This window comes from Panthera tigris, chromosome B1 (assembly GCF_018350195.1).
Source record: "Panthera tigris isolate Pti1 chromosome B1, P.tigris_Pti1_mat1.1, whole genome shotgun sequence".
NCBI classification, from domain to species: domain Eukaryota; kingdom Metazoa; phylum Chordata; class Mammalia; order Carnivora; family Felidae; genus Panthera; species Panthera tigris.
This window is the reverse complement of record NC_056663.1, coordinates 70108794-70134200: the sequence shown is the minus strand read 5'-3', so window position 1 is coordinate 70134200 and position 25407 is coordinate 70108794. Positions and strand designations below refer to the sequence as shown.

General features: G+C 34.3%; 1 protein-coding gene across 3 annotated transcripts in view; it reads left to right on the top strand.

Annotated features, from left to right (window-relative positions):
- Window positions 1-25407, top strand: part of GRIA2 (glutamate ionotropic receptor AMPA type subunit 2) — a 156042-nt gene that overhangs the window by 127271 nt on the left and 3364 nt on the right. For all 3 annotated transcript variants that reach the window (XM_007084210.3, XM_007084209.3, XM_007084208.3), the window contains exon 12: window positions 1875-2073. In XM_007084210.3, the coding sequence (XP_007084272.1) occupies window positions 1875-2073 (199 nt within the window). The remainder of the gene's footprint in view (window positions 1-1874; window positions 2074-25407) is intronic.

The following is a 25407-nucleotide window of genomic DNA, read 5'->3' as shown; positions in this document are numbered from 1 at the left end:
CCATAAAACATAAATTGTATTTGCCTCCTCCACAAACAATTTCTTTCAGAACATTAATTGATCCTTTGAAAACATTTACAAGTAAATAATAAGCTGCTCAAGAATTTTCTGCTTTGAATGTTGTATAAGTTCAATACATTTTTTGAGATATCTTATAAAACTTTAAATAAATTGGCATATTTCAGCTATTAAATCTGACATAAGCACTGGAACTGAAAGCAACTTATGTCTTTAACTTGTGTTTATTTCACAAGTGGAACAGAATTACTTATAAAAATGATTCTCAAATATATTACCAATTACTATGCAGCGTATAGTGTCAAAGCAATTACCGTGAAATCAATTTTGTTTTAAGGGATCTCAACTGCCCTCTTAATATGGGGTACATGTCATATAATTATACCTTTCATTTTTCTGGAATAAATAGTGAACGTTTTGAGAGTGGCTGTGTCTACACAAGAGGTTACTTAAATTTAAAATGTGTTTAATATCCTTTACAGAATATAAGAGAAGTTAACTTTTTCCATCTTGTCATATTTATTTAATTCTTTGCATCTCTCAGAGACTGTGTATGATAAAGGCTCTTATTTATATTGTTTTTCATTGCTTGCTCACTCTTCTCCTTTAGCAACAGATGGTCTTGTCTTTAAAAAAAAATTACTTTTAAATTAGCTTCCTCACTCTTTCTTGACTGCTAGAGTAGTTTATTCTACAAATATTACCCAATGATTTGATATAGTATCTGTGTTTCATCAAAAGGTTTCTTTCTTACTGTTAAATATCAGGAGGTCTGTTTTAGGCCATAAATTACCAAATGTTCATAATTTAACTTTTTAGAAATGTTACATCTTTGCTGTAACAAGTTTAATTGTTAGACACAAAGTTATTAACAAAAAAGGTATTATCTTGGATTGTTAATATTACTTAAATCCCTTTATATGTAGAATCCCATAAAATCTTTCAAAATAATATGATGAATATCTATTTCTATATCTATGCTTATCTACTGAGGGTTTAAAGTAAATTATTAGGAATCTATTAAGCTTTTAAAAAGTATTTTAAATAGGAATTTATGGCTAAAAATATTTTTATTTTATTATATTGCAAATTAGAAATTTGTATCTTGGCAAACTTTTAAATGTTCTAATTTCATTTTCCTTGAGTTTTCTTTTTTTCTTAAGCAGGAGGCACAAAGGAACAGGGTCGTAGCAGTCCATGCCATGAAGCATCAGATTTTTATTCATTAAGAATTATATTTTGTGTCATACCTTTGTTTGTAATATCATTTTTTTTCCATTTTCTATCCTGCACTGTATCTAAAACCTATGTTTTTGCACACACAACCCTCAATGAAATTTTAGCGCTTTTTGAGGGTTTGGGAACTTCATTGGCCAAATTACCAGGAGGGTTTCATCAGTTTAAAGCTACATCTGTGGTGCACCTTCTTTTATTTTTAATATTTGATTTTGTTTTTCAATATTATTGCGAATTTTGTGAGTGATCTTAAATTCTCTTGTTCGTGTTTGCTTATGTCATGAATGGATAGTAGTATGAGAATTGGATGGATTATTTGCACATGCCTTGAAATTGCTTCGTTATGAGATTTCATACCATAAACAATTTGGGCATTATAACTATGAAAGAATCTGAAGAATCTGAAGTTTTGGCCTCTGGGTATCTCATTAAATTCAGCTTATCTGTACTCCTTCCCCAGAATGCTTAATAGTTTCCAGTTTTATTAACTAGCAGATATATTGAAAAGTATAAAGTTAAATATTCCCATATAAGTCAATATTTGCATAATACTGCTAACTTGTTTTTTTTTATTAGGTCATTCATTTCACTTTACAAATCCATTTCATACTTGTTATTAGATCCCTCTCTGGGCGCATTGTTGGAGGTGTGTGGTGGTTCTTTACCCTGATCATAATCTCCTCCTACACGGCTAACTTAGCTGCCTTCCTGACTGTAGAGAGGATGGTGTCTCCCATCGAAAGTGCTGAGGATCTTTCTAAGCAAACAGAAATTGCTTATGGAACATTAGACTCTGGATCCACCAAAGAGTTTTTCAGGGTAAGAGATTCTGTTTGTGATCTTCTGATTTTGCTCTTAAAATGTAACCATTTTAAACCTTGTCCCCCTCCCCCCGCACTCCTGTGCTCTACACAAAGGTGCTATGCGATAGTAACCTCCCTCTCTGTCTTAACTCTACTTCTGTTCTTGACCTTGTCCCCACACCTTTCCCTATCCCTGTCCTCAGCTCCATCTTTATCTATTTTCTGATGCCTAACTCCTTAGGAGAAAAACACAGCATTGCAATAGAATTATTTCATAATTATTCATTTTTAATTGAATTTTATGAAGATTGATTGTCCTTTTGGAATGAATTGAAGCAAAGTATAATTAAGTTTAGGTTGTTACTATTTTTGAAACAAAAATGTGTTGTCTTTGGTTTTATTTTAAATAAACATGACTGTCATATATTTTAAATAGTTTACAGTTGAAAACTCACTTTCAAATCAGTTATGTTAATTTCTTGTCAGCAAACAGATTATGTTAACGTCTGAAAATTCTGAATTTTTGTCAAAGTCTCCAAGAAAAGGCTAACAAAGGTCTTTAGCTTTTTAAAAAGAAAATGGGTAGCTTGATTATAATGTGTCTATTAAGTGTATTTTACTTTTCAAAAACATTGTGGCCTTTTGGTATTTGTTTATAGAACAAGCCATATAACCTGATGTTGGTATACTTTCATTATACTATTTTCTCTATATAAGAACTTATTATGTTAAAATATTTAAATACAGCTGATAAACTTAGGAGTTCAGCCAATATATATAGCATAAGATGATCTCTGATAATCCAACAGTATCTTAGAATGCATCTGAATTTTCTCGAGTGAGATCTAGGCAAATTTACTTCATAATTAGGATCGGGACTTCATTTTCCAGTTGAAGGTAGTAGAGGATATAATTTGAAGACTGGTTCGTCTACATTGTCTCTGGTCTCTTTTCCAAATAACTTCAGTTGAACTGAAATATGATAGGAGAACAAGTGGCGGGGGCAGACCACAGTTGATAACAGATAATAATCTGGGTATGTGTAGGGAGGGCAGGACCTTGATGTTTTCTGTAAGCACTGCAACTTAAGCACACAAATGTGGTCAATCTCTCAGCAGCTACTTTGACTTTAAGGCAGTTCTGTGTATGAATGTTATAATACAGATTTGCTACTGATGACAATTTGCTTTCATTTATGAACACACATGAATATGTACATAAATATTATTTTTTAAAGTTTATTTATTTTGAGAGAGAGAGAGATCAGGGAAGGGGCAGAGAGAGCAGGAAAAGAGAATTCTAAGCAGGCTGTATGCTGTCAGTGTGGATCCCGACACTGGGCTTGATCTCAAGAACCTTGAGATCATGACCTGAGCTGTAATCAAGTGTTGGACGCTTAACCAACTGAGCCACCCAGGTGCCCTGTACACAAATAAATATTCTTAATGTACCACAGTGCTCTAGCTTGATCATAACAATGGATCTATTAAAATAAATTAGAATATTGCATGGTTCTTAATTAGAAGCATATTTTGAAGCATTTTTTATTATTTGTATCCCAATAAGACTTGCATTTGTTTGTATAGTTCATTAGTATTCCTCCATCTTGAAGTAAGTGAAATATGTGAATGAGGCAAAGTACCTGCTCTATCATGGTTTACTTAGTGCTACTAATATTGATTAAAACAATCTTGTTTCCATATCGTCTCTTACAGAGTAGTATACATATGTTGAGAGCTACTGTCATTAGCTTGTTTGCACAACAGAAGTACCAAGTACTCTCAACTACTTTACATTCACATTTCCAGAGCTTTGCAGTATACCTTAACTCAGTCAGTCATAGAATGTGTATGTGTAATAATCAAGATGCCAGGATCCTGTGGTCAGTATACTCAAAATTCCTAGTAGACAAGATAAGAAAGCTAGACGACTCTGGAAAAGAATGCTGTTACTCTTGTGTTGCAATGCACACAAAACCATGAGCATGGAGACCATGGTTCCAATGTGCAGTATATTCATGGATGTGTATACATACACACTTGCCAACATTATTTGTGCTGTGCCATTTGCCAATGTAAGATAGTGAGCTTACCTTTCCTAGAGTAATAGAGAAGTGATACTGAGTATTTAGGCAAACTAATAACTTTTATTAGCATAGCTTTCCAAAGCATTTTCTTATACATTATCTCTGTTAAAGCATAATTAACACACAGTGTTATATTAGTCTCAGGTGTATGGTAAAATGGTTCAACAATTCTATGCATTACTCAGTGCTCATAACGATAAATGTACTTTTAATTCCCTTTATCTATTTTGCCCCACAGCCACCATTTTGTTCTCTGTATTTAAGAGTCTGTTCTCTTTTTTTCCTTGTTTGTTGGGTTTGTTTCTTAAATTCCACATATGAGTGAAATCTTACGGCCTTTGTCTTTCTATGTTTATTTATTCCACTTATATTATTCTCTCTCAATCCATCCACGTTATTGCAAATGGCATGATCTCATTCTTAGGAGAGATCCATAATAGTCCATCATGTGTATATTCCACATCTTCTTTATCCCATTATCTTTTTGAATCTCACAGTACTTCTGCCTAATATTCAGAGTCATGATTTTTGTTGGCATACTTTGCACTATTAAAGTAAATTTTGCAGACATGACCAAATTCAGGCAGCTAATGATTGTGCTGAGGGGTTCTTTCCATAAACCATTTTTGCATGCAAAGAAAGGTCTCTGGATTTTTTTTTTTTTGCTGCACCCTTGCTCGGTTTGGGTTACATCCACGTCTGCTTGTGTGATATTAGAGAATTATAATGGTAGAAATTTGGGCAGGGCTTCACCTTCCTCTCAACATAACTTCAAAAGGAAACTGATGGTGAATCAACTGTGGTTAGGTGTCAGTGCATATAGCATCATAGTCAGCTTCTCCTTATCTAGAAGAAGAAGAGCACGGGCTCAAAAATACATAAGGACCACACTATTTATTCTATTAGTATTTATTCCCAGTAAAGGGAAGCTAACAAAACAGCACACTTCAGCAAAGTGAATAGGAGCTTGGCATGTTAATTCTTCCATTGTAATTTGTTTGTAATTTGGTGGTAATTGGAGAAATTATCTATACAAAAGGTTTGTTTCTGGAAGTTGGATTAAATAAAAAGGTGCTGCTAAATCAAGAGTAATTTTGATAATTAATGAAAATTATTAATAAAAATTAATCAAAAGTATTAATGTTTGATAATTGGGTGCCATGATGAAAATAGTGAGGACAATCTTAGTTTTGCTTTGAATCCCCCCAAAAAAGTTTTCTAGGACAACTGTGGCATTCCAGCTGTATCTATCATGCCTCATACCTTTTCACATAAGGTTTATTGCAATAGCATATGGAGCCTGAATAAAAGATTCTCTTTTGAAAAAAATAATTTCTCTTTAGAGTGTTATCTAATATGTATTGAATACGGTGAAGCTAACTTATAGACATTCTAAAAGTAAATATAATTGATTTTCACTAACATTCTTTCCCTTAAATCCCAGGGTATAATTTCTCTTAGCTGTAGTCTGGTTGAACTTCTAAGCTTCTGATGGAAAAATGTTACAAAGGAAATTCTCCTTGCTTCTATTCCTAAAATTAATAGTCACCGCACATCTTGGGTCATTCTCTCTCAATTGTGCTTCAGCTCTAGGCATGCCTGGGATTCCTGTAAGGTGGATTCAGGACAGGATGACAGCTGGCAGATTGATTAACATGATGCCCAGTCTGCCAGGAAAAGTGATATGGATGGACTAGGCTGAAGTTAGACTGAAGACATGTATTGTACTCTATGTTCTCTAGACATCTGTTGTGCTTGCTTTCAGATCTCAGACAGCTAATTACATGTGGAAGAAAAAGCATTTACCATTTTTACCATTTGCTAATATTTAAAGTTCTAACAGTTATCTTATGTTTCCTAACATGGCTTCATTTGGCTTTATTGATAGCTTTTTCATTATTACACTGTTTATGATTAGGGATTTTATTATTATATTATGAAAAGTTTTCTACTGTCATAGGGTTCATGAAGCTAGTTTTCTGTTTTTACCACAGCAACAGCTTTGGATTTAGTCATTGGAGAAATTGATTTGAGAAGTCAGGTCATTGGCTAAATTTTGAAGATATATAACTAGCAAAAGAATGAAAAATAACTTGTCTTTTGTCTGAATGTTAACAAATATTTCTTAAAAGTGTATTTTTGTTGGAATGAAAGCATGTTATTTAAAATTATAAGATGAATGTTTTTTCCCCTTTGTAGGGATCTATCTGTTTTGTCCTAAGGTGCTATCAGTTACTCAATTTAAGTCCAAAGTATTTTCAGATTTCAGGTAAATAATTTAATAAATACTGTATTGTAATTATATTCCTTTGTAAAGTCAGTGAGTGTGCATTAGCTTTAGAATTCCAATTTCAGCTATACATTTTCTAACTTAAAATCAGTGGTAAACAGTGAAACAAGTATGAATGAAATATTTACTTTCTTCTGCTAGAGAAAGACAGTAAATGGAGGACAGTCTTGTAACCATTAGGGAAAAATGTGTAATAAGATGGCCAACAGGACTGATAAGGGAATTCCAGTCCTAGTCAGAAGACTACCCTTCCGGGATTTCCTTCCTACCCTGCTTGCCACAGGCACCAAATTACTTACTACTAATGAGGGGTGCAGAAATAACAGACTATAAATTGTCCCATCTGTTGATGCTCTGGGCTCAGATCTCTGGAGAATGATCTCCTCTGGGCCCACCGGTATAAAATAAACCTCCTTCCTTCCAAGATCTCCAAGTGCCACTTGCTGCTTCTGCCGGGTGATCCAGACCAGTTCCTGTAACATAGCCACCAAGAGGTATAAGGGAAAAGACCCTGCATCTTCATTGTCCGGGGTTCTCTGCTATAAAACTCATGTACGTCCTTGTACAGAGTGAATGATAAATTCTGACTCATTTTGGAGTGCCGATCATCTCTAATTATAGTGCTGCTGTAGCATACCTCTAATAAAGAAAGAATTAGGCTTTCAATTATAAACCACTATTTTTAGACTTTCACATTTTGATCATTTCTTTCAATAAAAGAGGACAGGTCTTGAATTAGAGGAGTCTGAGTAGAAAATTATTTTATAGGACCTATATGCATTATGTTCTTATAGAAAGGTAAGCTTTGAGGATAGGAAATGCTTTTTATAAATAAACCTGTCATTAACCAGTCAGTCTATGAAACACAATTATTACTTGTAGATTAGAAGTACTTCCTCATGCCTATTCTAAATCCCCTACACTGCAATCTGTTTATTTCCTCTGTTTTTTCTCCTCTGGAAACATGAGGAACAGACTGTATTGTCTGAATAAGCGATCTACTTTAATTTTGCTGACTTTGGAAAAAAAGATTCTAGAATGTTGTCAAAATAAAAGTATTCTCCTTCTCACTTAATGAAATTAATTATTCCATTCTCAGAAGATAAATTTAGTCTGATAATCCATGAAACTATACTGTTGTTACCCAGTATTGTAGACTTTTTATAGAGCTTACAAATAGTATAAATGGTAAATAAATAATATTAATGCTGATGTTTCTTACCTGAGTGAAAGGACTAGTTTGAAATTTTCCTTTCATTTATGTGTATATAAATATTCAAATATATAAAATATGTATAATTTGTTACTATATGGCATGATCATATATATATATATATATAATTTACTATAAATAATCACAATTACCAGAGAATTACAGTAATTTAAATTGTTTTTTTTTAAGGCTGAAACCTTTTTTCAACTCCTTCTGTGGCATAAATACACCTATTTATATTCATATATAAAAACATTGATTGGAATATGTTTACAAATAAAAACATTTGAGCCATTATAACAGATTTCCTGTAGAAACACATAAAGTGCTAGTTCACTAAAGTTGAGTTTTGTTCCATTTACTGCTTTTTGTTAGCGATAAAGCAGCATAATTTCTTTATTGATATTTAATAGAACAGATTTCACTAAAATGTGGTGGTTCTTTATACTTATTAGATCTGACTAATGACTTGTCTACCATAGTTTCTAATACATCACCTCTTTCTGTGTAGATAGAAACATGTATATATACTTCCAGTTTTTTTATATAAGAATATAGGTATACTTCTAGCTTTCTATGTATTAATGCATATACATATGCATATCTTTCAGTGTTTTGGAAACGAAATGGGTATAGCCATATATGTATGTGTTTGTGTATGTGTGTATATATAAATATACACACACAGACATATATATAGCTACTGATTTCAAACTAGACCTTTTATAGACCTTTCATTCATGCTTAAATATTTAAATATTTTTTAAAATACTAAATACGAAGTAAAAGTTGGATGTGAATAAATTAGCAATAAGCACTATATGAATATGTTGTAGGTCACTCATGGCATGGTTAGTGATGAGGGTTTTGGGGGGTGTTAGTGAGGTTTGTTGGGTCCAGAGCTGATGGCCAAGAAAGAATTCTTGAAGGTGTCTTTAGTGCAAAAAGATGATTTTATTGAAGCACAGGGTCAGGACTTGTGGGCAGGAAGAGCTGCCCCAGGACCATGAGGACAGATTGATTATATACTATGGGGTTGGGGAAGGTAAAATCCAGGGGAAGTTTCCAGTGAGATTTTCATATGCTAAAGAAGACTCAAGGAGACTGGAGGCCTAGCTGTTGTCAAGTTAAGGTTGTTTTTCCCTCTAGGAAACCATTAGCATTAAGACGGTAGGGAGTTCTGGAGAAATGTTTTACTCTGCCAGGCTCAAGTATTTGTCAATGGACTGCAGGTTATAAGGAAATTTAATTCTATCTGCATTTCCTTCTGCCTTTGTTTCCCACATCACTATGGAGGGGTGATGGAGACTTAAGTCCTACAGGACTAGAATCTTTTTCAGTTAACCATTTGTTTATGCCCTTTCCTTTGTTTTCAGACAGTCAGGAGTGCCTGAGGAATATCACACATATACCACCTGCAGGGGTGAGGGGGAGGGGTTGCAGCCTGTCAGCTTGCCTTATGCTCCCTCATCAGTTAGTGATATTATTATAAATTTTTCTTTCCTTATTTCTTGGGGGAGCCTGATTATTGCTTAGCAATCTGCATAGCTGATAGCTCTGTATGTTTAAAGCTTCTCTAGATGATCCAGAACCAGTTGAAATCCTTTCCTCCCTGGTTGTCAGTTTTTCTTTCTCTGATATTTAAATTTTTCTCACCATTACACAAAACCTCTGAGAACAGTCTTAAATCCTCAAAGACTTTAAGAATACATTTAGTCTAATCTGTTGAGAAAGCCTGTGTTCTTTCATTTTAGCTAACTGTAGCTAGTTTAACAGTGTAAGAAAGGGCAAAATGTTGGAAGACTTTCCAAGTATTTCCTTTAAAAATGAGTATCCGATTTAAAGGCAGTGTAGTCAGTACTTACTAAATTTGTAGGGGTATAAATAAATGTATGACAAACCATATTGAATCATGTTTTCTGTGATCAAAGTGAAGTGGAAGGGGGAAAAAAAGAATGTGTCTACTTGCTGAATTATTATTGTGTAAAGTTGTAGCTTCTTTCAGGGTAAATATAAGTTTTTTTGGTCATCCTCTTGTTTCTATTGGCAATGCTTGGTAAATTTAGTGTGCACTCCATCTGATCACTTCATTTAGAGACCACCCTTGTTGTACAAAGGGGGTATGAGAGCTCACATTATCTGCTGGGTAATTTCACTCTAATAAGATTATAGAGGCTTTCTATCATTGTCCATATTAAAGAGAAAATGCCCCTTTTCTCACTACTGTCAAATCATGAGGACAATTATTCCAGGAAAAGTTTCAAACAATGGAGAAATTTTGAAATTCGACTTTCATCTCAAAACATTCACCAAATTCCTGTTTAGATGCCTCAGAGATTGATCTCAGTAGAAACCTGTAGAGGTACTTAAGATAACATAATGTTCAACTCACTTCATTTTTGTGTTTAGGTAAAAGAACCACTGTCTGGTAAAAGAACTAGAGTGGTGTTCACATCAGTTGCCTTAGTAATTAATGCAGTCAGTCCCAGAGCTTTGTAGAGAAGAGAAATTGAATTCTGTAATCATTTAAATATATTGGAATCAAAATCTGAACTAAATGTAAATACTGTTGACAAAATTTTGAGAATTCTTTAGACTTTTGATATTTGAAGAAATACTTGATGCTAAAGTAATTTACAGTTCATGTTTCCAGCATATAATTTTGCTCCAGATCATATTGAGTGATTACCCAAAACAAGTTGCTAATAAAGGTGGCTGCTTATTTTCATGGGGAAATGAGATTTTAGAAATAAAATGGTAATTGGAAAAATCGCACAGTGCCAAATATTGTCACAGTCCCAAAAAATGATACTTAAGATTTCATTTTAAGAAACAAAGTAGGGCCAAGGAAATGATGTCAGCAAGATAGTAAAATAGGAAACCCCAGACCCTCTTTTCCCCCAACCAGGGACACTGCCTCAAGAACAAGTTTTCTTTGTGAGAAATCCAGAAACCAGTTAAGGAGCTTGTGCAAACCAAGTGAGTATAAAACTAGCCATATCAAAGTCTGTAGGAAAATTTGTGGCATTCACTATAATCTCTTCCTTGGCACAGTGTATCACAATTAGAGGAAATGCTTGCTCTTGGCTTCTCCCAGGGGGAGAGAAAGAGAAGACTGGACTGTTGCTTGATTCTAAACACTGACAAAAATGCATCAGGTTGAGGACTGCTGAGAACAAAGGCAAAGGTTTAGACTAGCACACATTCACTCGCCAAAGACACTGCCCTCCAGCTCAGTGTATGAAACATGGCAGAAAACCTCCAACTCCCATCTTCCCTTTGGGAAGGAAAAAAGTTGGAGTATGGTTTCAATGCTTTGGCTTTTTGGGGGAAGGAGAATTGCTCAAGGGCTTGGTTTTTGTCTTCCTGTCATAGAACACTGATGGCACCTGGCATCTACTAGATGCCTTGGGGTTGCTGAGAACAAAAGAGAATTTGATGGCTTGTTGCTGTTTCAGAGGACTTGTGGTACAGCAAACAGAAGCCAATACAGCTTGGCAGTCACTCCCTTGGAGGAGGGAAGAGAAAAGTGGAGTATGCATCCAAACATCCAACTTTCTGGCCTTTTGGAGAAGTACCCAAGGGACTGGTCTTTGTCTTCCTGACTTGGAGTGCTAATGGGACCCAGCATACTCTACAAGCCTGGGGCTGCTGAGAACAAAAGAGATCTGAGTGGCTTATGCCAGCTCTAGAGAACCAGCAATACTGCATACAAATACCAAAAGGAACAAGAGATTATGACCTCCTAAAAGAAAATACTGACAAATCCCTCTGAGAATTTACATCCACAAGTCCAAAGAAGACATATCCACTGAGAAGATTTGAGAAGTGTTAGAATATTTAACCAGGTTGACTGGTGAAGATCTTTCATTATACAAAGCTAGTCCATAAAGACTGGAAGAGGTAGCCCTTTTTAAAAATGCGTGATTCCCAACACAAAGTTATAAGGCACATGAAAAACACAAAGAAATATGGCCCAATCGAAGGAAAAAATTAATCTACAGAAAGTGACACTAAACAAATGGAAGTGCATGAATTACCTGACAAAGGATTCCAAATAACTGTCACAAAGATGTTCAAAGAGCTCAGGAAAATGATGCATGAACAAGCTGAGAATGTCAACAAAGAAAAAATTTGAAAAAATAGATTTTGGAAATGAAAGATACAGTGCCTGAATTGAAAAATTCACTGTGGGGATTCAACACCATAACTTGATCAAGCAGAAGAAGAAAATCAGCAAATTTAAGACAAATCATTTGAAAATATACAAATAAAGGATTAGGAAAAAGAAGGAAGAAAGCCTAAGAGACTTTCAAAAAGGCTAATATACACGTTATGGAAGTCGTAAAAGGAGAAGAGAGAGAAAGGAGCAGAAAACCTATTTAAGGTAGTAATGGCCCCAAACTTCTCAAATCTGGGGAAAGGAATAGGTTCATGAAACACAAGGAATTCTAAGTAGGAGGACCCAAAAAAGTGTACACTGAGAAACATGATAATCAAATTGTCAAATGTCAAAGATAAGGAATTTTTAAAACAGCAAGAGAAATGTTACTGTCACATACATGTGAGCACCCATAAATACGACTAGCAGATTTATCAACAGAAACCTTGTAGGTCAGAGGGAATGAGATGATATATTCAAAGAACTGAGAAAAGAAAGAAAACTGCCAACCAAGAGTACTATAAAATGTCCTTCAAAAATGAAAGAGAAATAAAGACTCAGATAAAAGTTGAGAGAGATCATCAGCACTAAAACAGCCTTACCAGAAATGTTAAGGGGACTCCTTTAAGTTGAAATAAAAGGATGCTAGACAGCAACACAAAAGCATATGAAAATACAGAGCTCATGGGTACAAGTATATATATAAACGAATGCAGAATACCATAATGCTATAACAGTGTAGCACTAGTCTCTTTTAATTCTGCTATAGAGATTAAAATATAAAAGTATAAAAATAAATATATAAAGTATGTTAACTGAGACACAATATAAAAAGATTAATTTGACATCAATAATACAAATTTTGAGTGGGAAGTAAAAAAGTAGAATTTTTGTGTACAATTGAAGTTAAGTTCTTATAAGCCTAAAATCAATATTTCTGGCTATAAGATGTTTAGTGTAACTTCCATGGTAACCACAAAGAAACAACTTTTAGAAATCACACAAAAAAGTAATAAAATAATCAGTTTGTCACCACAAAAAAAAAAATTATATACAAAGAAAGATGGCAAGAGATGAAAAGATGAATAGAAAAACTACCAGATGGACAGAAAACAATTTAAAAAATGGTAACCTATCAGTAACTTTAAATGTAAATGGATTAAACTCTCCAACAAAAAGACTTGGAGTAGTTGAATATATATATTTTTAAAAATCCAACTATATGCAGTTTATAAGAAACGTTATTTATTTTTACTTTTTATTTTTTTACATAATTTATTGTCATGTTATCTAACTTACAGTGCTCTCATTCATATGTAGAAGAGACTCAGTTTATATTTAAGGACACACATATGCTGAAACTGAAAGGATGGAAGGTATTCCACACAAATAGCAATGAAAAGGGAGCAGGGCTGGCTATACTTATGTCAGAGAAAATAGACTTTAAGTCGAAAACATATATAAAACTACACATAATTTGTCTCATTATAGTTTTACACATCAGAGCTCCAAAATATATGAAGCAAACACTGACAGAACATAAGGGAAAAATAGCATCACAATGATAGTAGGAGATTTCAATATCCCATTTTCCATAAGGAACAAAAAAAAAAAAATCATCCAGACAGAAGAGCAATAAGGAAAGAGGATGTAACAGCACTGTAGACCAAATGAACCTAACAGAAATATACAGAACATTACATCCAAAAGCAGCAGAATACACATTCTTCTTAAGTGTGCATGAAACACTCTCCAGGATAGATGATATGTTAGGTCACAGAACAAGTCTTAACAAACGTAAGAAGACTAAAATATTTTCTGACCACCATGGAATGAAACTAGAAATCAATAGGATAAGGAAACTGGAAAATTTACTAATATGTAGAAATTAACACACTCTTGAATAACCAATGGATCCAAGAATAAATTGGAGAGGAAATAAAAAAGTATCTTGAGACAAATGGATATACATAATATACCAAAATTTATGGTCTGCAGCAAAAGCAGTACTAGGAGGAAAATATACAGTGGTAAATGCTTACATGAAGCATAAACAACCTCAAATAAACAACCTAAATTTATACCTCAAGGAATTAGAAAAAGAAAAATATACTAAATGCAAATTAACAGAAAGAAGGATAATAATAAAGATTAGAGCAGAAGTAAATGAAATAAAGAATACAAAAACAACATAAAAAATCAAATAAACTTAGAGACAATTTTTTTGGAAAGATCATCATTACTGACGAAACTTTAGCAAGACTAAGAAAAAAAGAGAGAAGACTTGAAATCAGAGATGAAAGAAGAGACATTATAGCTAATGCCACAGAAATAAAAAGGCATATAAAAGATCATTATGGACAATTACATGCCAAAAAATTGGATAATCTAGAAGAAATGGACAAATTCCTAGAAACATACAATTTACTAAGATTGAATCGTTAAGAAATACAAAATCTAAACAGATCTATAACTGCTAAGGAGTTAATCAAACACCCCCCAATAAAGAAAAGCCCATGAGAAGATAGCTTCACTGGAGAATTCTACCAAACATTTAAAGAAGAATTAAGAATTAAGAATTGTAAAGGATTATCCTTTACAAATTCTCCCAAAAAATAGAAGAGGAGGGAACACTTCCAAACTGATTTTATGAGACCAGCGTTACCCTGATACTGTGCCAGACAAAGACACTGTAAAAAAAGAAAATTAGAGGCCTAAATCCCTGAAAAATATAGATGCAAAAATTCTCAGCAAAATACCAGTAAGCCAAACTCAACAGCACATTAAAAGGATCATAGACCACCATGACCAAGTGGGAGTTATCCCTGAGATGCAAGGTGTTTCAACCTATGAAAATTAATTGATGTGATACACCACAATGACAGATTGAAGAATAAAAATCTCATGATCATCACAATAGTTGCAGAAAAAACACTTGCCAAATTGACTCCCCTTTCATGATAAAAATACTCCATAAACGAGGAAGAGAAATGAATTACCTCAACATAATAAAGTCCGTGTATGAAACCCACAACAGACATCACATTCAATGATGAAACTGAAAACTTTTCTTCTAAATCAGGAACAAGAAAAGGATATCCAGTTATTGCCACTTTTATTTGGCATAGCATAAGAAATCCTAGCCAGAGCAATTAGGCCAGAAAAAGAAATAAAAGACATCCAAATTGGAAAAGTAATAAATTTATCTCTGTTCAGAGATCACATGATCTTATATGTAGAAAACTCAAAGGATTCTACCAAACCCCCCCCCCCAAAAAAACTGTAACTAATGAATTCAGTAGAGTTGCAAGGTACAAAATCAACATAAAAAAAACAGTTACATATCTATACACCAACAATTTCTGAAAGGAAATTAAGAAAACAATATTATTTACAGTAGCATCAAAAAAAAAAATAAAATACTTAAGAATAAACTAAGCTAAGGAGGCAAAATAATTGTTCACTGAAAACTCCAAAAGATTGCTGCAAGAATTTAAAGAAGACACAAATAAATGGAAAGAATTCCTTGTTCATGGATTGAAAGATTTAATATTGTTGAAATGTCTATTCTGCCCCATTATTTGCAGATGCACTGCATTTCCTATGAAAATCCCAATGCTGGTTTTTGAAGAAATAGGAAGAAAATCGTAATATTCATATAGAATCATAAAGAATAAGAAATAGATAAACCAATCTAGGGGACCAGAAACAAACCTTACACTCCTGACTTCAAATGTATTAGAAAGGTATGGCACTGGCCCCAAGACGGACTTACAGACCAACAGAACAGAATAGAGAACCCAGAAGTAAACCCATGCATGTATGGTTAAGTGATCTTCGACAAAGATCCAAGACTCCATAGTGGGGAAAGGACAGTCTCTTCAGGAAACCGTGTTGGGATAACTGGATACCCACATGCAAAGAAATGAAATAAGAATCATACGGTGCACAAAAACAACTCAAAATTGGTTAAAGATTTAAAAGTAAGATCTGAAACTATACAGCTTTTATAAGAAAACGTAGGGGATAAGCTTTATGACTTTGGTCTTGGCAAAGGTTTATGGAGATGACACAAAAGCACAAGCAACAAAATGGAATGTAGACCAGTGGACGACATCAAATTAAAAACTTGTGGAGTGCCTCGGTGGCTCAGTCAGCTGAGCCTCTGACTCTTGATTTCAGCCCAGGTCCTGATCCCAGGGTCATGGGATCAAGCCCTGCATGGGGCTGAGTGTGGAGCCTGATTGAGATTCTCTCTCTTTCTCTCTCTCTCTCCCTCTGCCTCTCTCTTCCACTTGTACTTTTCCTAAAAAAAAAAAAAAAAAAAAAAAAAAGAAAAAGAAAAAGAAAAAATGCAAACTAACAAAATAAAAAGGTATTGTACTACAAAAGAAACAATCAATAGCATGAAAACACATCTAAGGAACTGAAGAAAATATTTGCAAACCATAAATTTTGATAAAGGATTAATATCAGAGATATAAGTGACTTTTACAACTCAAGAGCAAAAAAACCTACTAACCTCATTTAAAAAATTAGCAAAAGACATAGACGTTTCTCCAAAGAAGACCTACAAATGGTCAATGGTATATGAAAAGATAATACCACTAATCATCAGGGAAATACAAATCAAAACCACAATGAGGTATTGCCTCACACCAGTTAGGATGGCCATTAGAAAATAAATGAATGAATGAATGAATAAATAAATAAATAAATAAATAAATAAATAAATAATTTTTAGTGTTGGTGAGGATGTGTAGAAATTGAAACCCTTCTGTGTTGTTGATGGGAATGGGAAATGGTGCAACCCCTATGGGAAATAATACGCAGTTTTCTTAGAAAGTTAAAAATAGAACTACCATATGATCTAACAATCCCACTTTTGGGTATTTATCCGAACAAATTGAAATCAATATCCCAAAAAGATATTTTCACTACCATCTTCATTACAGCATTATTCACAATATAGAAGTGGAAACACCCTAAGTGTCCATTGATGGATATTTGGAGGACGAAAGTGTGGTATATTACTCAATGGAATATTATTCAGCCGTTAAAAAAGGAAGGAAATCCTGACATACTGTGCAACGTGGATGAACCTAGAAGATGTTATACTAAGTGAAATAAGCCAGTTACAGAAGGACAAGTACTGTATGATTCCACTTAGGTGAGGTATCTGAAGCAGTCAAATTCATTGAAGCAGAAAGTAGAAATGTTATGGCTAGAGGAAGGGGGAAATTGAAAGTGGCTGTTCAGTGGATATAGATTCAGTCATGCAAGATGAAAAAGTTCTAAACGTCTTCTGTACAATAATATGCATATAGTTAATACTTGTACTGTATGCTTACAAATTTGTTAAGAGTAAGTTCATGTCATGTGTTTCTTTAAATCACAATAGAAAAAAAAAAGTTTCCCCAATAATACACACACACAACAGACCAAAACAAACAATCAGGAAAGAATCTATCTTATTATGGGGTGTTTTGAAGTATGTAAAAATTTAAATGTATAAGATCTCTCTCGAATCTTATGGTTGATGTTCCTTCTGACAAATAATGACAAGAATTCAAATAAATTTTACATATTAGTATTAAAATAAGACAAACAAAATGAGAAGCAGGTATGGATATTTATCCTTTTTCAATATTAAATATACCAATCATTAAAATGATGAGGTTTATATACACATAAAGGCATAGAAATTTTAATGTGGTTAGTATGATATAGTATATATTTAGAGGTTTTTTTTTTAATGCTCTCAACTCTTATCCTTAAAAATGGATTTGCATTTGGAATATAGATACATGGTTTTCTTGACATATGTGCTGTAGGAATGGAGCACAGGAATGGAGAGAAGATGGACTTATCTTTTAGGTAATTTTACTTTTTTGTAAGTAACCTAAATCAAATACGTTTTAAGTATGTTGGAAAGATAAATTATATTCCAGTTCACAATTTTCATGAATGGGATTTTCACTGGGGAAATCCCCATTAAAACAAAACCATTTCAGTGCTTGACAAAGGCAGAAAGTAGATTTGCTCTTCTGTTTGCCAATATGATGTCATTTTTATCTTCAAGCTTTTATTCCGCCCGTGTCAGAGGAAGACTTGTCCGTTTTACTATAAAGCTAATATCTCTGCCTGGGCCTTTGGAAACAGCTCTTTCCAATGATCAAAGATGTTGCTCTAAAATGTATACCCTAGTAATGTTTTTAGTCTTTCCATCTTCCTGGCCTTCAGTCTGTGTTCAGATGTGCCATAATTTGAAAAGTCTTTCTTGTAGCAATGTTCTCCTTTATCTTCGATTTCTCTTCTTCCTTCCCTTGAGCTGATAAATTTGTAAATTTATTTCCTAGAGCCTCCTTTTATTCCATTCTAGCCATTTTCTCCTTTCAAATCTGGTCTCCCCTAGAACTCTGAAAATTGCCTCCCTAAAAGAACCACTTAATGCCTTTCTAGCCAAATAGAAATGTTTTGTGTGTGTTTTCATGCTTTGTAAAAAGCTGTACTGTATTTAATACCATTGTGCAAATTCTTTTGATGCCTTTTTCCTCCCTTAATTCATGAAAACCCAGTGCATTCTCACATTTTTTCTTTTTTCTCTAAGCCATCCTGTTTTGTCCTTACTAAGGCCACATGCTTTTGTCCTCCTACAACTTGTTTCAGAAAAACAGTTTTACAACCTTTATCTTTAAATACCATTCACATTTAATACACATAGTTATGGCATCCATAGAAGCATGAAGCTGTAAGAGTCAATGTTATTTTAGCTTCATTCAAAGAGACAGTGGGACACAAAGACTTCAAATGATGCACGATACAGAAAGTGACAAGGAGCACTCAATTTAAAATAATGAAGATTCCCTTGGTTCATTCTGACTATATGTTGTTCATGTTGGAAATTACATCTAAATAGAAGATGGACAGCAGATGCACTCTATATGCAGGGGGACTCTACTATTAAAAAATTAAAATTCCAGTGTATGCTAGTGAATTTTTAAAATTCTGATCTCAAATAAGTGACTGTAAGTCAGAAAATATATAAGCATTTTTTGCAGGGATTGGAGATTTGTAAGCAGTAAAGAATAACAGAATGGGACATATGTGAAATTTGTTTTTCAGTACCAACTCTAGTGGTTTCCAGGTAGAGTTTTAATTTTGGCTTCCACCTGTAATGAAGCAATGGGCCATGCTATGAGTTCCACAGGAAGGCTAAAGAATCAGGCAAAATGGTAAAATCCTTGGGGCACCTGGGTGGCTCAGTCAGTTGAGCATCTGACTTTGGTTCACGTCTGAATACGGCTCCACTAAGGTCATGGTCTTGTGGTTTATGCATTTGAGCCCTGCATCGGGCTCCCTGCTGACAGCTCAGAGCCTGGAGCACATTTTGGACTCTGTGTCTCCCTCTCTCTCTCTCTCTCTCTCTCTCTCTCTCTCTCTGCCCCTCCCCCTCTCATACTCTCTCTCTCTCTCTCTCTCTCTGCCCCTCCCCCTCTCATACTCTCTCTCTCTCTCAAAAGTAAATCTTAAAAAATAAAAAAAGAGCCAAGCAAAACATGAAAACACTAAAACGAAGGGCAATTATTTTTTGTCCTAAATGTAAATTTTTACAGAATGTCAACCAAATGGACTAGGAAGAAAGTTATTAATTCACACATTGACACTCTAATTTATACATTCAGGATGCTTTAGGTAAATTCTTTCACTCACAGAAACAGTTACCTTATTAGTTACTATGCCACCTCAGACATTGTAGTTTTTCTAGAAAAAAAAAGTTTTTCATGAAGAGTATCTCTATTTATGTTTGAAGGGAAAGTAAGTTCTAGAGATCCAAAAAACTGTGTAAATTCACTCCTGATGCAGTCACGTCAACCATTTGGAAATCTCCACTAATAACATTTGGACATCATTTGTGTTCGGTAATCATTTAGAATTCCCATCCCAGCAACAAATAATCTGAAATTGTGAGTGGGTATTTTGATATTTTATAGAAGTTAGTGGGTAAATGAGATTTTTTAAAAAGGAAACTGTCGAAAGAATTAATAGACTAGTAAAGAATGCCCACAATGCAGCATCTATACTTCCTACTCATTCTTGAGTAAATGTGTATGTTTCAGAATGATAATAACCATTTCCTTTAAAAACTCATTTTCCCCCTTTAGGGGGAAAAAGCTTATTTAGCTGTTAGAAAAATTAATGCTTGTAGTACTATATATGAGGAAGAAACAAAACTAAGTTCAAGTGACTGTTGGCTTCTTTCATAGAAAAGGAGCCATCTTTTCTTTAGATATAATTATATCTGGTCTGTTGAGTTTATATGGAACTTTCCCCCAACAATACTAGACAGTGGCTTAGTTTCTCTTTAAGTAAATATTAAAATTTCACACGGTTATTTTCTGTGAACTATTAGTCAAGCTGATATGCCCATTACTAACATCTAACCATGGAAAGAGATTTGAATAGCCACATTTGAAGAGCCGTGACTCCATAAGAAACACAGGGTAGTCCGGAGTGTTGTCCTGACCAGGCTGTTGTTTGTCTCTTCTTAACAAGGCATCACTTCTCTCCTCATCAAAATGTGATGGCAGATGACATCTTGAAGAAACCCATTTCACTTTATCATACTTCCTGAAAGAACGTTTAATTGAACATTAAACTGAAAAGTTAATTTAACATTAAACTTAAAAAGCATAGTCTTTTTTTTTTTTTTTGGCTCTGTTGTAGTACTTAGATTTGGGGGATGGGTGGAAAAGGGAGTTGTAATGATTCCTAGTAAAGGCTTAGATGGCCCCGGAAGATTCGAAACCAATGCCAGTCCTTCGTTTTCCTTCTGCCCTGTATCATTCTCATCTCTCGGGACCAGTATTACCAATGATAAGAAAGTGTGTCATTTATTTAAAAAGTCAGTATGTTTTGACTGTGTTCTCCTACCGTGCTGAAACATGCTCACATTTAGACATTGCTTAAGAGGGTAGTGATCATCATGTCCCGGTGCTCATCTTCAAAGGTCACACACCGGGGTTAAGTGAGTCAATTTGATCAGTGTTCGACCTACATTTTTCAGGTAATTGCCTAAATTTTCTAGATGCTTTTGCTGTAGAATAATGTCTGTAACATACATTGCCGGAATACAGAATTTTAATAGGAAACACTATTTATTTACATTACCTTAATTGACCCCATGGGATAGCATTAACTTGGAAAAAAAATCCCTATTTTTTTTTTCTTTTTAGTCTATTTGTAAATATATTATAAGAAGTGAGTTGTCAAGACGCTGGAGTGGTTAGGAAGATTATAGTGTACTCTCCAGGGTATCAAATAACCCATTAACTTACAAATCAGGCCAAATTAAACATTGTCACCTAAACTACCTGGCAAGAAAAATAACTATAATTTCTCATGCAGGCTCTTGCATGGGAAGCCTAGGGAGAATTTCCTTTTGCCTTTGGATTGCTTTTCTGCTGGTTTCTTTTTTCAATTGCTGTGGTTTTGGAAAAAAAAAAAAATAACAGGATATCTAGGCATCATCTATTTATTTAGTTCAGACTAATAATTTTTCTAAAACTGAATAAAAATTAAACGCAGATCCTTTGAACTGTCTCTCAGTGAATATGTAGTCAGATTGTTCCTGTTCTTTTTTGAAGGCAGCTAGAAAGTTCAAATCAAATGTCTTGAATGAAGTTTTCAACATAACAATATTATACTGTTCATAATTTACCCTCCTTGTGCACCTTTAGCCAAATCTGTCCAAACAAATAGTTCTTTCTTTTTTTAATTTTTTAATGTTTATTTATTTTTGAGAGAGAGAGGGAGCACAAGTGGGGAGGGCAGAGAGGGAGACACAGAATCCAAGGCAGGCTCCAGGTCCCTAGCTGTCAGCACAGAGCCTGACGCGGGCCGGAACCCACGAATCAGGAGGTCATGGCCTGAGCTGAAGTCCGACGCCCAGCCAGCTGAGCCACCCAGGTGCCCCGTCCAAGCACATGGCTCTTGAACAGATATGGTTATGAAAACATTTCATTAACTTTGCTCAGGAAGTAAACAGTAAACGAACTACTGGAAGACAAATGAATTAACTCACTGGGAAAATGTGTGCATCTTTCAAAAACTCTGACCTATGAAAAAATTACTTTTAGCTTTATGCAGTATCAGCATAGATCCTTTATAATTTATAGATTATATTAATTTATGGATTTTTAAGTAATCCATAATTATATCATAAAATCCTAGTCAGTTAAAAAATATGCCAGAATACATGTGAAGCCCAGTCACAAAAAGTGACTGATTTAACTTACTAGAACTTATATGTCTAGATTACCATGTCAGAATTGTGTATCTTCTAAATGATTCAACATTCCCAAGATTGAGTAGCCCTGTCAAAACACTGTCATATAGATATGTTTTTTTCCAGATTACATTTTGAAATTCTTTACTCCTTAGAAATATTGTTTTATTCATACATTGAAAAATATATTTCAGTGGAAAGATTTTATGAATGAAACTGGAAATTTTTCCTTACTTCACCAATATTATGTTTTACATAATCCAAATCATTTAAATCTCCCTTCAAAAACTGAGTCTTTATAAACAAAAAAGCAGACTCTTAAATATAGAGAACAGGAGTGCTTGGGTGGGGCTCAGTTGGTTGAGTGTCCAGCTCTTGTTTTCGACTTGGGTCACAATCTCAGTGTTCATGAGTACAAGCCCTGGGTCATAGGGCTTTGTGTTGACAGTGAGTAGCCTGCTTGGGATTTCTCTGCTCCTCGTCTACTCACAGTGTCTCTCTCTCTCTCTCTCAAAATAAATAAATAAGCTTTAAAAAAAAAAAAAAAAAAACTGGTAGTTGCCAGAAGGGAGGGAGGTATTTGGGAGAATGGGTGAAGTAGGTGAAAGGGATTAAGATTACATTTATTGTGCGGAGCACTGAGTGATGTATAAAATGGTTGAATCACTGTATTGTACACCTGAAACTAACATAACACTGTATGTTAATTATACTGGAATTTACAAAAGCAAGTATCTTTGTAATAGCTTGAATATGTAAATCTAAACAAAACGAAAGTCTTTGAAGAGAAGTCATCTTGGGGCACCTACCTGGGTGGCTCCATTGGTTAAGCAATTGACTCTTGATCTCAACTCAGGTCATGATCTCTTGGTTTGTGAGGTTGAGCTCTGGGTCGGCCTTTGTGCTGACAGTGCAGAGCCTGCTTGGAATTCTCTCTCTCTTCCTCTCCCTCACCCCTTGTGTGCATTCTCTCTTTCTCTCAAAATAAATGAATAAACTTAAAAAAAGAGAGAGAGAGAGAAGTCATTTTGACTTTAATTTCTATTTTTCCTTTTACATCATTGCTACTTTTTGGATTTTTCCCGAAGGGCATACATATTTGTGAAGCATTTTACAAGATATTTTTTCATGTACCAAAATTGATATTTCAAGCTTAGAATAATTGATATTTAATGGCTGATTGGATAAAATAATCATATAACTTAATTTTGTGCTCTTCCTTACCAGCATATGATTTTATTTCAAAACATTTTGATATTACCTACTTTTGTGGAAATTCATGTTACAAAAAGACTTTGGAGTTTAAAGAGATTGTGTGATATATAATCAAACTCAAATATTTTAGCATGTTTTAATTTGGTAGAGACTATGAGGGAAAAATGTAGGAGAAAAAAACAATATAAACATCTTCTATAGTAGGCAAAGATGAAAAGAAAGCAAAACTAGTCTCCTTTCTAGCCAATTCTCGGGGTGTTCAATTAGCATACATTATTTACAAATCTTTTACGTGCAAGATGCATGAGACACTGTGAGGGTTATGAAGATAAAATTTCCCTAATTGGGGACCTGGTGGATTTTCATAGTCGTGGATGTACTGTCACAACAGAGAGGAAGCCTGATTCCTTAGGTAATTAAGTTTTAAATGTGTTATCGCAAGAGGGGGCACTGTTTAGAAATAGGAACAGATTTAAGAATGATTTAGATAAGAGGCATTTGGGTGGCTCAGCATGTTAAGTGTCCCAACTTGGGCTCAGGTCATGATCTCAGGTTTGTGAGTTCAAGCCCTGCATTTGGCTCTGTGCTGACAGCTCCGAGCCTAGAGCCTACTTCGGATTCTGTCTCTCTCTCTCTTTGCCCCTCCCCCACGCATGCCCTTCCTCCTTCCCTCTCTCTTTCAAAATAAATAAACATTAAAACATTTTTAAAAATTTAAAAAAAGAGTGGTTTAGGGAAAGAATAGTTTAGAAGATATAGATGTTTAAAAAATTACTAATAAGTAAGGAACTCATGTAGGTTTAGAGTGAAGTATTTTGGGGGGAGGACATCTGGATCTTCTTACAGCAGAGACCATTGAGCTGCTATGGTCCACAGACTGTCTCACTATAGCAGGTCCCTCTTCCAGTGGAGATAAAGAAGAGGTACAACCAGTGTCTGAGCACGTCTCACTGTTACCTGAATTATAAACTTCAGTGATACAAGCCTACTCCATACTTCATTTACACTCGACTCTGGATTTTCACCAAAATTGAATACTTACATATAGATACGTATGTGTGTGTGTGTATACATACATCTATCTATGTGATAGGTAGATAGATAGATAGAAGACAGACAGATAGATAGATAGATAGATAGATCTGCCCTCATTCCTAAGTCAGTATTCTAAGCAAACTTGGATTTGCATTATATTTGCTTATAATGAATTGATTTATCCTTGCTTTCTCTAAGATAAAGATTATGTTTTTTTTTTTAATTCCTTAGAGTGAGAAACAAGCACAAAGCCCCTAAAATCTCATGAATCTTAAAAGTAAATTTTCAATTTCAAGTTTCTATTTCAAACCTCCTACACTACGATAGTAAAAGGGGTTATGCAGAGTCACTTTCCCAAGAGGGATTCAAGTCAGTTGAGAGATTGTGAATAGAAAAACAAGCCGATATTCAAATCCTATGACTTTCCAACTCTGTGCTCAGCTTTCCTTTTTACTCTCATGAGGTATTAAGTAACACTTTTGATGCCCATCTTTGCTTTTGATCAATTAATTTTAAGATAAATATTCCCTCAAATATACTGGTACAATTAGCCGTTCTTTCTTTCCTGACACTCATAAGAATATTTTTTTCCAGTGTATATTGTAGTAGGCAGTGTTTTAGTGTTTAAATATTCAAAATCAAAATTTCCTGGCTTAGTAAAGAGAAATTTCATGCCCAAAAGATATTTCTTTGAAAAATCAGTGCTATTCCAGAACCATTTGAGTCAGCATCTAATAGAGGCTTCCAGCATTATTGTTATTTTTTTTATTCCTTAGATGACCAACATTGCATTAGGATCTTCCCACTTATATGCCAGACCCCAATTAACATTGCACAGACTCCTTTTCTCCTTCCCTAATTAGGAATAGATCATTTCAGATTTTATCAGTGAAGGTACACTTTTGCTTGTCTCTTCACTGGAATTATTCCTAGAGGTAATAAAGTGTAGCTTTCAACTTATTTTGGAGTGTGAATATCCCAGATTATTTCTTGGTGGCATAGTATTTTGTTCACAGCTAAAATGTGTCACTACAAAACAACCTCTAAGGTCCTTCTAAATC